Below are 15,339 nucleotides of genomic sequence, written 5' to 3'. Positions count from 1 at the left end.
TGTCTGAGCGTGACTGTGTCTGTGAGGCGTCTGGACGTCTGTGCGTGACTGTGTGTGTCTGTGAGGCGTCTGGACGTCTGAGCGTGACTGTGTGTCTGTGAGGTGTCTGGACGTCTGAGCGTGACTGTGTGTCTGTGAGGTGTCTGGACGTCTGAGCGTGACTGTGTGTCTGTGAGGCGTCTGGACGTCTGTGCGTGACTGTGTCTGTGAGGCGTCTGGACGTCTGTGCGTGACTGTGTGTGTCTGTGAGGCGTCTGGACGTCTGAGCGTGACTGTGTGTCTGTGAGGTGTCTGGACGTCTGAGCGTGACTGTGTGTCTGTGAGGCGTCTGGACGTCTGTGCGTGACTGTGTGTCTGTGAGGTGTCTAGACATCTGTGCGTGACTCTGTGTGTGTCTGTGAGGTGTCTGGACGTCTGTGCGTGACTGTGTGTGTCTGTGAGGTGTCTAGACATCTGTGCGTGACTCTGTGTGTCTGTGAGGCGTCTGGACGTCTGAGCGTGACTGTGTGTCTGTGAGGTGTCTAGACATCTGTGCGTGACTCTGTGTGTGTCTGTGAGGTGTCTGGACGTCTGTGCATGACTGTGTGTGTCTGTGAGGTGTCTAGACATCTGTGCGTGACTCTGTGTGTGTCTGTGTTGTGCAGTGTTGGTGGAGGCGTCTGTCTGCGGCGCTGAGCTCACAGTGGAAGCGTTTGACCGGACGAGACACGCTGCCTCAACAGCTGCAGATGCTGGACGACAGTTACAGCTGGAGCTCACGGTGAAACACACATCTGCGTAACTTACTGTGTTCAATCAGAGAGTCAGGGTCCTTAAAGAGCCTCAAATTCGGTTTGATCAAATTTAAGGCCATAATAGTCTTGAATATCTTTGATGGTATAAGAAAAGTCTTTATCATTTCAAGAGCTCTTAAATTTGGGGACAGAAAATCACGATATGTATTAATTAATATGCTATAATAAACTTCCAAAAGCTTTTTCAAAGTAAAAGCACATTTTACAGACTCACTGTTTCAGAGCAGCTCACAGTCAATAAATAGTGCACATTTATGCCAGACGATTGTTTATGATCTATTGTTGATGAATTATGACGCCGTTTATATCATACCTGCGAACTTGTAGCATTTCTAAACAGTGTAGCTGCGTTGTATACAGAGCTAACCAGGGTAACCGCTATATTTCTGCTGTTTCATAAGTGCCACCTATTGCATCTTCATTCAACCAGTGGATCAAAAAGAAGCTTTCTTAAACTATGGTTGTTTAAATCATAATTTTTAGTCATTTTATAGTTTGGATTAGAGGTCGACCGAAAGTGGATTTTACCGATAGAGATAACTAGGTTGAACCGTGCTTACCGATAACTGATTAATCACCGATAATTTTTAAAATGGATACTGGATAAAAACAAACAAACATAACACTCCAAGTAAAACAGTGCTGAACTTTATTACAAAAAAAAAACAGTACAGAACCATGAAAATGTGCTAAATTATATGAATATTCACATATTAATTATATTAATAAATATTGAAGTAAATAAAAAACATGCATTCAAAATGAAGCAAAAAGTAACACTTTAAAAATGTATTAGTAAATGTTGAAATTAAGAAACTAACAATGAACAATAATATCTATGCAAAGGCCAGAGCACTGAAATTACATAAATGTATATTACATGTATAGTCTCTCATTTTAGAACACTTGATTATCTAATCAAAATAACTAAATATGTACCGCAGTGCTGATAAGAAAGAACTGAAATCCGATGCGTTTCTGATTTGTTTATATGTTTTTGTCAGCTGCATGAACAATTTGCTTTCTCACATCACTAGCTTAAAATATGCAACTTCGCTGGCTAATGTACTGCTCTGTATTCATACCGTTTCACTGTTTTAAAAGCAGTGTCAGTGCTCTCCGTACAGCGCTCAGCCTCACAAGGCATCAGTGATTCTGCCTCTAGAGGCCGCTCTTGTACTGCATGATGACAGAGGACCCTTCTCAGCCAATCCAGCCTCCCCATATAGCTCTAGCAACAGACACAACCCAGAACAACTATCGCCATGGATTTTTGCTAATAACTGATTGTTCCACCACAACATCAACACAATAAGCTTATTATTTTATATAGTACATAGTAGCTAAAGAGCTTAAAAGAGTCTTAAAGAGCCTTAAATGTGATTAAGATCCGCTCTGATTCGTCTGTGTGGTTGTATAGGCTGGTTCGGGGACTGGTGTCCGCTGCGCCACCGGCTCCATCATGGCTGCTGGCCGCATCTCTGCACAGTTCCCTGAGGGGATCAGACAGTGAGATCCTGAAACGGGTTCTCAGACAGCTGGACGAGACAGACACGCAGGTCAGTTCAGTCACATGATCTCACGGGTCTACAGAGAGCTTCCTGTTCTGATGCTTTTCTTGTCTTCTGTAGGTTTCGCTCTTCCTGTTTCTCTACAGCGTCATAGAGCTCATCTCCGCTCACCTGAGCGAACAGGTATCACACAACACAACTCAGACACATGCCCTCAGCAGGAACAGGACCGTCACTGATGATGTGTGTTTCCAGGCTGTGGCGTGTGTGAAGCGCGTCAGAGACGTGAGCGCCTATCTCCTCACTCACCTCGTGCACGATTCTGATTGGCTGCGGCTGTTTGATCAGTCTGGATCAGGTGTGAACAAGTCCTGTCAGCCTTAATAAACAGTAATTAATAACAATCAAACATGAGATAGCTTTACACTGTTTCTGTCTGTCTGTGATTGGTTGGTTTCTTCTCTCACAGATCACAGACTGTCTCATTTCACGTCACGTGTGGCGTCTCCTCAGATACTCAGACTGATGCCGTTTGCCTTCTACAGGTGAGAGGAAGCACTCATGTTTTAATCTAACGCTCATGTGTGCATCTGCTGACGGCTTTCTGTGCTCATTTCCCAGCATTCTCACTGCGGTGGAGTCAGAGGTCCTGGAGCGAGCGATTCGGTCTCCTGGCTTCCTCTACAGCGCTGCCGTCTGCTACAGGGATCTCAGTCAGCTCTTCATGAACAGCTCGCAGCAGCAGGTCAGACCGGCGTCCTGTGACGTCTCTTCACAGGTTCAATCGTCTGTACGTCCTCACGTGTGTCCTGTGTGTCTCAGGTCCTGCTGGAGGCCCGGCGACTTCTGATGAGCAGCATCTCTCTGAGCTCACGCAACTGTCTGACGCTCAGCCAGAGAAAACAGGTACACACACACACACACATTTCTGATAATTCCACTGAAGATTTTCCTACATGCTTGAGGTCACTCACCCTGGCTGGACGATCTTGTTTCAGAGACAGTAGTATTTACAGTAATGGAGCAATTATACACCATTATATTAATTGGCAGGAGGTGTGTAGATAAAGTGCTGCAGCTCACATCATAAACACCACCAGTGTCCGTATTCCTGCGGGTAAAACACTTCAAATCTTTGGAGTTGATTCAACTCATCCATTAGCATGTGCCATCATGTTAAAGGGATAGTTCACCCAAAAGTGAAAATTTGATGTTTATCTGCTTACCCCCAGGGCATCCAAGATGTAGGTGACTTTGTTTCTTCAGTCGAACACAAATGATGATTTTTAACTCCAACCGTTGCCGTCTGTCAATCAAATAATGGGTGTCAATGGGAACTCAATCAATAAGAGAAAAAAAACACGTACAGACAAATCCAAATTAAACCCTGCGGCTCGTGACGACACATTGATGTCTTAAGACACGAAACGATCGGTTTGTGCGAGAAACTGAACAGTATTTATATCATTTTTTACCTCTAAAACACCACTATGTCCAACTGCGTTCAGCACTCGTTTAGTGATGTCTGATCGCGCTCTGACAACGACAGTTATGTCTGGCACTATACTTCAACGAGTGATGAACGCAGTTGGACATAGTGGTGTTTTAGAGGTAAAAAATGATATAAATACTGTTCGGTTTCTCACACAAACCGATCGTTTCGTGTCTTAAGACATCAATGTGTCGTCACGAGCCGCAGGGTTTAATTTGGATTTGTCTGTGCATGTTTTTTTTGACTCTTATTGTTCGAGTTCTCATCCACTCCCATTATTTGACTGACAGACGGCGACGGTTGGAGTTAAAAATCATCATTTGTGTTCAACTGAAGAAACAAAGACACCTTCATCTTGGATGCCCTGGGGGTAAGCAGATAAACATCACATTTTCATTTTTGGGTGAACTATCCCTTTAAACAGAGATTTCTGTAAAAGAAAATATCTCCTTTGCATTGAGCTTTGAGTGTCGTAACTTTGCAGATGTTGTTTATGATCAAACAGCAACATTACACAATAACTAAAGTTAAAAAAGTCAAATCATAGTCAAGGACCCCTTTAAATTGTCATCCAGTTACATAGTGATTACTGAACAGACCTTTAGAAGTTTGTTTCAGTGAATTTTAGAAACTGCAATATGGCGGTTAAATGAAAGAGCTGGTTGGTAAAGTCACCACATCTGCTGTTAAATGCTTGTTTGGGACGCAGTTACTTTTAAAAGTAATGCATTACAATATTGCGTTACTCCCTAAAAACGTAATCAATTGCGTTACTTAGATAATTTTTGTGGAAAGTAATGTGTTGCGTTACTAATTGCGTTACTTGGCTACTTTTCCTCATCTGGGCCATTTGTTTTTATAAGAAAAAGTGTTATTTTTGGCAAATGCAAAGGCCCTTTCACACCCAGAGTGAAATGAATAAGCCTCAGGCTGAAGGAAATGCAAATTCACGTCTGTACAGTAGAGGATGCAGCTCAAACAAACCTTTCAGCTGTGCTGCCATTCTGGACTGCAGAAGAATAGGACACAGGAGAAGAAGTAAATGAGTAAATGTACGCTAACATTTAGTCTAGAATAACCATCATGTTCACACAACGCCTCTGCACTTACTCTCGATTTCTGTCAGTCAGTACATGGGTAAATAAAGTACATTGCATTACTTATTTAAAAAAGTAACTCAGATATTTTGGTGCAAATTTAAAAGTAATGTGTTGCTTTACTAGTTACTTGGAAAAAAGTAATCTGATTACGTAACTCGCGTTACTTGTAATGCATTAGCCCAACACTGTTGGGACGGCACTCGTTTTTGCTCATTTGAAGTGTTATTTCAATGTGAGATTTCAGATATTCAGTGCATATTAAACATTTTTCATAAAGATAGGTGGCTGGAAACCTGGAAACACGTACAACTGAATGTATTTGTTTATTATGGACACATTAAAACACAAACCCTTTAACAAGCCGCTTCATAAGTGACGGTTAATGATGAATCAGTGCAGATCTGAGTGTTTGTTCCTGATGTGTGTGTTTCTCCCACAGCTGTGCTCAGAATACGAGCAGCTGGACGCAGAGATATCAGCGGCGCTCGCACACCTCACATGAGAAACGACGACAGGTGACGGATGGGACTCTTCATGTTATGACGGGACTGTGTTTGTGTTTGACTGAGAGTAACAATAAACCATGATGAGCTCTCACTGCTGTCTGTCCTGAGCTCTGCTCCAAACTCCAGTGAGCTGCTGCTGCAGAGAGACCCACCAATCAGCTGCCAGTGACGCAGTGAAGCCACGCCCACCGCACCTCCCGCTCCAGACTACAGCAGCTCACAGTGACGGACATCACCCGGCCTTTGCTGCTAGTTATCTAGATGTATTTCATATCCTTAATGCGCTACACACAAGCAGTTATACTTTAACTTAATATTCAGCTTTTAAATATAATAAAATATGTATATAAATCAAATTTTAGAATATGTAAAGCTTTTAAAATTGTTAAGGAGCACAGTCTCCTCATGTTCAGCAGAGAAGTGAATCACACGTTCATCAAACTCTGGATCAAACCCTGAGATTACGGAGCGGTTATAGTGAGCGCTGTGAACCGGACAAGACTAAACCTGCTCACTTCCTGCCACAGGTTTTGCTGCATGTGCGGCTTTGGCTCAGTGTTCTTCAGTTTACATGAATCCCTGCTCAAACTAGAGTGATTCCACTGGCCATCGCTCTCAGCTGACACGCTGAACGGCTGCATATGCAATGATTTATGTCATTCACGTCAGCTGGTTCTTTGACGTTAATGCACACCAGATCTGATTAAGCCATCTTGGTGGGTAAATGCATTTCCCTCGCCTTGGGATGGGATACATGTGTTTAGATGTTGGTCAGATGTCCAGATATTGGATATGTATCAGATTTAAAACCACATTTGGAAGTGGCTCAGAACGGAGATGGAAAAATCAGATCTTGTGTTTAAAAACAATATTATATCTGTGTCAGATGTGAGCAAACCTGTTTACTTAAAAGGTGCCCTAACAAAGCAGCTCAGTGTGGTTTGGAAGAGAGCCCTGAGCAGGTGCTGATGGGACATTTACACACATGTGACGAGCTCGAGATCGCTATTCCAGCGTTTCTGGATGTGTCTCTGATCACGCGCTCATCTGAAGAGAGGTCGTGTCCGGATCCGCTCTATACGGGGTGGTCCGTCAGGCCGTCCAGCACACAGCTGATGTCAGGTGGGCGCGGGTCCGTCTGAGCTGGATCCTGCGGAGCGGGAACACTGCCGCCCTGCATGAGAGGATGAACCATAGACATGTGCACGTTCAGATTGTGCGCCTTCTCGAAGCGCTTGCTGCATATCACGCAGGCGAACTCCAGGTCAGCCTCGGCCTTGTGCTTGGTCATGTGGTACTTGAGGGACGCCCGCTGCCGGCACTGGAAGCCACACACCTCGCACCTGAAACACACAGACAGACGGCGACGGTGAATGAGACGTGATGCAGCGGTGAGCCTCTGAGCGGCTGATACTCACTGCAGCGGTTTGGCTCCGGAGTGACGCATCTGATGAACGGACAGATGTTTCCTCTGCTTGAACGTCTGGCCGCACTGGTCACAGATGTAGTTCCTCACCTCTGGGGACGGGAGCCATAAACATAGACAACTTCATATACGAAAAAGACGGAAATCATATTCTTTTCTGTGACACTTTAATGGATGGCATCCCTTCAGCTCTTCACAAACATCCTGTTCATTCTCTTAGTGATTTCGTCACTGGCAGAATGGCGCGCTGTTACCTGTGTGAATGAGCTTGACGTGTCTCTGCAGGTATCTGTCGATCATGAAGACCTTGTTGCAGCCGGGATGTGGGCAGGGTCTCTCCCGCACCTCCTCGTGATGCTCCTTGATGTGTTTCTGCAGCGGGACACATTCAGTGAGTTCAGCTCATAAGGTCAGTGGACATGTGCTTCAGGTGAGCGTCAGTACCTTCATGCCGTCGGCTCCTCGGTACACGGCCGTGCAGCCCTGATGAGGACACTTGTAGATGGTGGGCAGCTCCTCTCTATGATAAAAACATTTACAGTGTGAATCTATACGCAAAATGCGCCCAAAAATGGGCTCCCAGAGCGCAGTGCAATGAAACAATATTAAGCGTCGTTTTACCGCTCTGCCTTGATGCTGTTCTTCCAGCCAGGCTTTGGTCCAGGTTTCCTCCTGGCTTTGGGCTCCACAGTCTTGGTCTCTTTCCTCTTTGAAGAACTGACACAATTGAAAGAGTGTGAGAGATCTTTATTCAGTGCACACTAGTGACCGGTGTGTTTCACCTCACATGATCATTTGAGGGTTATTGAGCTGTTTTGGCAGCTGAACTCTGAGCTGGTGTAAGTTTTACCGTTTGTCAGGGTTCAGATCGGAGCTGTCTTCAGATGAGCCGCTCTTCCTCCTGTCCTCACACTCCTCGTCACTCAACATGTTCCTGAAAACACAATCCCATGCTTCACTAACAGATCTCATGGGTGTTCTTGGGCTGTTGAGGAGCATCTGCATCTGCGTTTACCTGTCTGAGAGGTCACTGTCCGCATCGTCCATGAGCAGCGGAGCTGCAGGAGCGGCCGTCTCCTCACAGGACCGCGTGTCTGAAACATGAAGAAAATATTGCATTTTTGTGTCTTTTTGAACAGATGATCCTTGCAGCCTCAAAGGCACTTATTTATTTGACCAGTAACAAGTTATGTAAATGTAAAAGTGTCATATATTTAAAAAAGTTAAATATGGTGTGCCACAGGGCTCGATGTTGGGTCCGCTGCTGTTCTTACTGTAAAAGTTTCCTAATACAAAAGAAGCATGGAGTTTATTTTCATTGTTAAAGTTATCAAATTGGACAGATAGTAGGGCTGGGTATTGACACAATTTTCACAATTTGATTCGATTATTATTCACATGATTTCGATTCAATATCGATTATTTCGGATGTAGTATTTCAGTTTCAGCACATGGCAAATTTTTTACAGCACAGGAAACAAATCTCTCAGCTAATGCTGTAAACTACACATGAGAGTCAGCTGGTACTACTATAATAATATTGAAGGTTAAATTAACTTATTTATATACAAACACTTAAATTACACTCAATGATTATGTTTAGAGTTACATAATCATATTTCTACTCCAATTCGTTTTTTTTAAATATAAACATTTAAATCGTGGCTGATTTATTCAAACATGCATTAAATATTGAAGAACATTAAAATTATAATGAATATGTATATCAGAATGCTGCTCTCTAGAGCACTTTTCTAGCTGACTAATGAGTTTATGGTCACTGAATATGTTTTTCTGAGGTAAATGTGACGTCACGTGACATTGAAGCTGTTTTATTGACGTCTTTCCGAGGTTGAAACACTGATTGAGCGATTACACGAGACATGATACGGATTTCAGTAAGTTGTACTGTATATTTTATCATACCTTCAGATGTTCATGTGTTTATTTCGCTGTAACTGGTATTAAAGCGGAGGAGAGGATGATCACATGCTTCTCTTTAACTGAGGCGCTAAAGCGATCCGTCACGCCACATTAAACAGCGCCAAAACGGTATTTATTTGTTGAATCTCATAATAAGATGGACGTCGTTTGAAATCTGAGACTTTGCTTCATATCAAAAGTAACAAAGACAAAGATTATTGCGATTTATTGGATGGGAGGAGCTACATATTCTGCTCATTCATCAACTGAAAACAGACTAGACTAATTGATTCTTGAATTTAAGAATCAATAACGGTTCATAAAAAGAGAATCGATTAAAATCGAGAAATCAATATTTTTTACCCAGCCCTAACAGATAGTGAATCTAAATTCCTTCTGATTTGGGTAGATGAACAAAATGGTGTTCAAAGGTCATTTCTGATTATTGACGTCACAGAGTTTCCTGGTATTTTGTGAACACGGCAAACTATCAGTGGAACTATGTTCTAATTCAAAGCATCCACTGTGAATTAAAATAGCATTTTTTTCACCCAAAAACAAACCCAAAAATTAATCAGAAACCATTTCATGAGTGGTGCGTTCACACCGGACGCGAATGAAGCGGTAAGCGCGAGTGATTTACATATTAAGTCAATGCAAAGACGCGAATTGCTTAACGCGTGAATCGCGCAAGTTGAAAAATCTGAACTTTGGCGAATTTCCGCGCCGCGTTAACCAATCAGGAGCTTGCTCTAGTAGTAACGTGACGTAGCGAGCTGAGGCAGAAATTCGAAACAACAATGGAGGACAAAATCATCGTCGCGGTACATCTTCATACATTTATAGAAACAGAAATAAAAAGGATCGTGTTTGAAAGAAAGTGAGTGAGGAGGTCGGACAATCTGATAAGTTGTAAAAAACGGTCTTTACTCAATTTTAGCTATATATATACATATTAAGACTACAAGCCAACTAAAGACGACCAATTGAGCTTATTCGCTGTAATTTACAATTATTTCCCCACTGACAAGTTGTGTTTATTCAGAGGAAGTGTGCAGAAAGCAGTGGGAGAGTCTGGGACACATAAAGGAGCGGGAGAGCCCCTCTCATGACGCGAATTCACGTCTGTTGTGAAGGGATTTTCACGCGCGAATGAAGCGAGTAAACTCAAAATGTTCAAGCGTCCAACTACGCGCGATTTATTTGCGCAAGTCGCGTCTGGTGTGAACGCAGCATGAGTCTTTGCGCTCATTTGAAGAGTCGGCTCATTTGAATCTTTTGTTCGGACTAAACGGTTTGTTTTAAGTGGTTTATGAACACGTGTTTTGGCGCCTCACCTGGCGTCGCGCTGTGATTCTGAGGCGCAGCGGCTTCACCTGATCTCGCCGTGTGGACGCTGTTACCTCTCCACGCGGTTCGCTGCTGCTCACTGTTCGCTTTGGCCGTGTCGTCACGTTGAGTCTCAGCGGTTGGTCTGGTGTCCATCGCGTAACTGTGACCGTCCACACATGCCCACACCAGCTTCAGAGCGCCTCTGCACTGGCCCTCCAGCACCTCCTGCAGGTCGGGGCAGGAACGGCAGCCCTCCGCGTGACTGTGCGTCCACGACACCAGACTGTGCAGACAGCTTCTGTCCGACGTGATGTGTGAGCCTGGCCAACACAAGAGCAGTGAGACGAGAGGACACACGGCAACGACTCGCACACGTCTGTGAACACGCACTTACGGAATAAAGCCATGTCTTCCTGAGAGGACGAGCGTTCGGTGCTGCTCCTGAAGGAGACCACAGGATCGTTCCGTCACCATGACATCGAAATTGTGATGAAAATTTGAATTATGAAAATAATAGGGAACAATTTCACAATTCAAAACATCTTGATGTATTTTTAAGGCATAGTTCACCAAAAAATGACCAAAGAGTTGATGTGACCCATTGACTTCCATAGTATTTTTGTGTATTTGGGGTCCATCAACTGTTTGTTTTCCGACATTCTTTAAATTTCTTCTTAGTAAATGATGGCAGAACGATCATTTTTGGGCGAACTATCCCGTTAGGTCATTGGTGAGTGCAGTCACCTGTCTCTGGCGAGGGGCGTCAGGTTGACCCTGTTCCTGAAGTCCAGCAGGATGCTGTGGCACTTGTAGAACTGGGCGTGGCAGCTGTTGCAGATGAACTGGGACAGAGCGGGATCTCGTTCCATAGGGACCCCGAGGAGCTGCTGGAAGTCGGAGCAGAAGAGCGGATAGACGCCGCACGACTCGTCCTGCAGCTGCGCGAACGCCTGCCGCAGCCGCCGCGTGGAGAACTTCCCGTGACACAGCCGACAGAAGCCCGTGCTCATCCGGCCTGTGGGAGGACAGAGAGGTCAGAGGTCAGCGTCATCAAACCAGCTTCATCAAATAGTTCTTGTTGGAGGTCAACTTGAAATTAAATTAATTGAAACTAAATAAAAATGCAACCAGGTGGAGAATATCACTGTAAATGAGCAACGAACAACACATGCAGCGGAGAGAAATGATCTTAACCTGTTAATTATGTGTGTATATTTGAATAAAAGTCAAGTTTTTATGAAAATGTGCTTTTAAATGTTTGTGTCGACTTTATTTGACTGCTTTATATCTGAAGTATTAGAAATGTAATATAATAGTTTGGGATCTTCAGTGTTTGTAACAGGGTTCTTGAATAGTTAGTATTTCATAAGGAAAAATCTCTATCAAATATACAGACACCTGAAATATATCAGCAATATACTGAATTTAGACTGATTTTAGGCATTTGTATTACTGATAAATGTCGTTTAATTTCTGGTACTTTACAAATTAACTTTCCCCAACATTAAAAAATAAAGCAGGTATTTTTCATGAGAAAATGTTTGAATAAAACGCTGAAAAAAAAAACAAACAGTATAACTTATGGTTATTTATATTTATTAGTTAAACACAGGGTTAATAAACTAATCAGACTGGATAGATTTATCTTTGTTTTATCGTTAGGTTAATTGACCAATCAATAAACAGTTCATGGATTAACCAATAGAGAAACCTGCTAGTAGCAGATGGGTTGCCAAATCCACAGTTTTCACACAGAGGCCGGAGCTTACCCTAAACCAATCTTTTTTCCTCGTCTCAAGAAATATCTGCGTCCACACGAAACCACTGAAACGACTCAAAATGATGCAGTATACATGCCGGACCAGTATGTGGCGCTGTAATTCTGTCACAGAGATGCACTTAAACCAGCGAATAAGACTTGGAAATGCGCATAATTTTCACCTTCCGAAAACGCCGGATTCGTGTGGATGAAACGCCTATCCGATACAAAATGTGTGTGTATACACAGAAACACGTCTCCGTGTGGATGGGGCCAGAATCGGGCTACTGTTCACCCTCTGGTGTTTGGTCTCATTTTATACCAAAAAAAAAAAAAAGTTGAAATTTTAAAAATTGCTACTTTGTCAAAATGGTACAAAACTGACTTTTATGGCAGCGGCCATGTGACCACAAAAAAAAAAAAAAAAAAAAAATGTGGACCTGATTTGAAAAAGTTACGTCACGCTTGTGTTGTTTGTGGTCAAAAATGACCCCCATAGGAAATTAACGGGAAATGCGCAAAAATACAGTTACTTTTTTGGGTGTATAATCTACAAATCAGCCATGATGCAGGAAAAAAGTGCACAGCAATGAAGGGGTTAAAAACTCTAAACCATTGAGTACAAAACACGCACTCAAACACACACAAATGAACCGGTGCGGCTGTAACAACATGGCAAAAGTGAGCCAGAAGACTCAAGTAAGAGGTTGAAATTAGTGATCGACCGATGTATCTGTTTAGCGATATTTTTCCCGATATTTAAGCACTTTTCCATAATCGGGTATCGGTTTTGTAATATCGGATTCGCCGATTTACGGCGCCATCTTGTGGCCGTTTTGAGATTTCCGCCATTGCAGCCCGGGCGTCTGAGGAGATCAGTCAACAACAACTCAGTGCACAGGTAAAGTATATGTTCTACTTGGTTTGCTTTAATGAATCAACTTTATTTAACATAACAGACATGCACAAATGAGATCTGAGACATAAATTCCTGATATAGTTAATTTATGCAGCTTGTTTCTAAACAATTGAGACGAACTCATTGAGTCACGTAGTGTAATTCGTCATGTCCTGCCCCAATAAAGACGTAACTTTACATGAATTAAATAAAACAGACATGAATGAGTGCATGTTGAAAATAAAAGCGCTGAATTTAATTCTCTATCTGTTGTATTTGCTCACCGTTAGTCTAGAAGAAAAAGTTCGTTCATATTGCTTAGCAACTGACGGATGATCAGGAGGCTTAAGCACGGCCACTGAATGAAACTTTTGACAAGATTATCTTGTTTAAACACACTAGATTATATTATCATTTACTACATAACAATTATTTCGCTAATACACATATAAATATAGCCTACCGCTTTGTGGAAATTAATTATTTATTATCTCCATGCGCGATCGCGGTTGATTAAGCTATAGTCAAACAGCACTTTGTCAGAAAGCATTTCATGATCTAGACCGACAAAACATAATAATTAATAACACTAGTTGGAAAATGCAATGATGTATGCTGTTTTGTTTGTTACTTTCCTGACAATGTTATATATTCCAGCTAATATTATTCAGTGAATTAAATTAAAATTACCCAGTGAATTATTCCTCACTCTTAAACCTATTAAATGGCACATAAACCTTCTAAATCTGTTTAAAATAAATTATATTTCTGCAAAGGTGATATAACTCCCCTGTCATTTATTTTCTCCATTTTAAAACATTAGACTTTTAACATTTATTTTGAATAAATATCAGTTATCAGGTACATAAACATGCAAATAATCGGTATCGGTTATAAAAAATCAATATCGGTCGATCACTAGTTGAAATTGGGTTGATTAACCTCTGATAAAGCATTCATGTTCATTTGTGTTATAGTTTTGCTAATTTTGATGTCGAGCTGCACGATTAATCGTGAAAAGATCTCGATCTCGATTCAAACACCCACGTGATCTCATTTCTAATGACATCGATTTCGGATTAAAGTAATAGTGAACAAGACAATATTGTTATTTCTGTGTTACAGATACACAGATGATCACTGAAGTACTGAGATAAAGGTTTATAGTTCGAATATAAACACTGAAGTCACTACGTTAGCAATCAAAACGCCTTTTAAAACTAATTTGGCGCTTCAAATTACTGTTTTATCGATTACATCGTTTACGCCACTAGGTGGCGACAAGTGACTGTTAAAGATGTACTTGACATTGAATGATTCGTTCACAAACACTGATTCATCCAGTAATGAAACAAGTGAAGTAGTTATGAGTGAGTCATTGAATCATTCACTCATTTTTATAATTAACTTAAATATTTTTAATAGACTGCAGCAATTAGTATATAATTGTTATATACTTTTTTATATACTATATAATTTGTTTAGTTGTCTGTTCAGATTTGTGGGAGAATCATGATCTCTATTTGAAACAAAAACAGTCGTGATTCTCATTATATCCAGAATCGTGCAGCTCTAATGTCAAAATCTCCGTGTTCAGGTTTGACTGTAGTCAAATTAATGCAAAAACTGACACTTCAAATCAACGTTTCAAACTAATAAAAATGACAAAAAGTAGTCTTTTAAAATGTGTACATATAAATCCAAATCCACAACTTAATTAAAATAGTTATTTATGCCTATAAACACTAGAGAATGTCTAACTCTTTTGATATAGCGCTATACGGACATCTAGTGGTTACACCAGGGTATTACAGATGTTTTTCTTTTTTTACTCCCACCAGATGGCGCTAATCTACCTTCAAAAAACTGGATTTTAAAGGCATGGTCTCTATTTTAAAATGAAATACTGCTTTAATTGAAGAGTAAAAAAGAAAACAATAGTTTATAAACTAGAAAATTAGAATTGTTGTATTTTCAGTGGGAAAAGATTGATCATAATTATGGCAAAAATATTAATTAGTACCATGAAATTCTGTCGAGGTTGAGAATAACAGCGACTGTACTGTGTTTTGATATGAGGAGAGGGTCATTGGCTAGTTTTGTTACACAGATCTGAGAATACGACACTAAACTGCATCCTCCAATCAGTTAACATGATATATTTAGATGTGCCAGTTGTGTAAATGACCATTAGTGCTGCTGAAACATGTAAATGTGGAGCAGATGAATGATAAACCGCAGTCATAACATCATCATCTCACCGGTGTCCGCGTCACGTGAGTCCGCTGCGCGTGCATCAGTCCTCGCGCGTTTACTCGCTCTGCTCCTCCTCTTCATCATCTTCATCAGTATCTGCTCTGGTTATGAGTGGCACACGTCAATCATCTCATCGGCGGCTCGCGGCGCGCGCTCTGCAAGCGGGAGTTATGAAGAATCGCCCTCAATAAATATCATTTATGAACGCGCACACATGATATGATCCAATGTTTCATGAAAACACGACGGAGCATGACACGACCGGAAGCGCTCTGCTGCTGTCTGTCAACAGGAACAGCGGATGTGACGTCTCCGTGCAGGAACAGCGTCACAGCACCGCTC

At 41.8% G+C, this 15,339-nt stretch overlaps 2 protein-coding genes across 3 annotated transcripts in view; one reads left to right on the top strand and one right to left on the bottom strand.

Moving 5' to 3' along the window:
• LOC125247244 (Fanconi anemia group A protein) overlaps nt 1-5,494 on the top strand; it is a 22,779-nt gene extending 17,285 nt beyond the window's left edge. Inside the window, 8 exon segments of the mRNA XM_048158502.1 lie at nt 645-760; nt 2,215-2,353; nt 2,426-2,488; nt 2,561-2,663; nt 2,775-2,850; nt 2,927-3,050; nt 3,128-3,211; nt 5,337-5,494. Coding sequence (XP_048014459.1) covers nt 645-760; nt 2,215-2,353; nt 2,426-2,488; nt 2,561-2,663; nt 2,775-2,850; nt 2,927-3,050; nt 3,128-3,211; nt 5,337-5,399 — 768 coding nt within the window. The 3' untranslated portion in view covers nt 5,400-5,494.
• On the bottom strand, nt 5,196-15,339 carry znf276 (zinc finger protein 276). 2 transcript variants are annotated; one of them, XM_048158519.1, is made up of 11 exons: nt 15,003-15,339; nt 10,829-11,099; nt 10,479-10,525; nt 10,156-10,404; nt 7,845-7,923; nt 7,680-7,763; nt 7,451-7,546; nt 7,274-7,349; nt 7,084-7,201; nt 6,822-6,921; nt 5,196-6,746 (listed from the first exon to the last, which is right to left on the bottom strand). In XM_048158519.1, the coding sequence occupies exons 1-11, from the start codon at nt 15,085-15,087 to the stop codon at nt 6,479-6,481; spliced, it is 1,473 nt and encodes a 490-aa protein (XP_048014476.1). In that variant the 5' UTR covers nt 15,088-15,339; the 3' UTR covers nt 5,196-6,478. The 2 variants fall into 2 exon arrangements, with proteins under 2 accessions (XP_048014476.1, XP_048014475.1); XM_048158518.1 differs by having other exon boundaries at nt 10,090-10,404; nt 15,003-15,337.

This window comes from Megalobrama amblycephala, linkage group LG15 (genome assembly GCF_018812025.1).
Source record: "Megalobrama amblycephala isolate DHTTF-2021 linkage group LG15, ASM1881202v1, whole genome shotgun sequence".
In the NCBI taxonomy this organism is placed as follows: Eukaryota; Metazoa; Chordata; class Actinopteri; order Cypriniformes; family Xenocyprididae; genus Megalobrama; species Megalobrama amblycephala.
Note: the sequence above shows the minus strand (reverse complement) of the source record. Positions and strands in the feature narration are given on the sequence as shown.

Coding starts and splice junctions, on each gene's coding strand:
- znf276 (XM_048158518.1), bottom strand. CDS start 15,087: ATGAAGATGATGAAGAGGAGGAGCAGAGCGAGTAAACGCGCGAGGACT. Junction 7,547..7,679: donor GATCTGAACCCTGACAAACG/GTAAAACTTACA, acceptor CAATTGTGTCAG/TTCTTCAAAGAGGAAAGAGA. Junction 6,922..7,083: donor CGTCAAGCTCATTCACACAG/GTAACAGCGCGC, acceptor TCCCGTCCCCAG/AGGTGAGGAACTACATCTGT.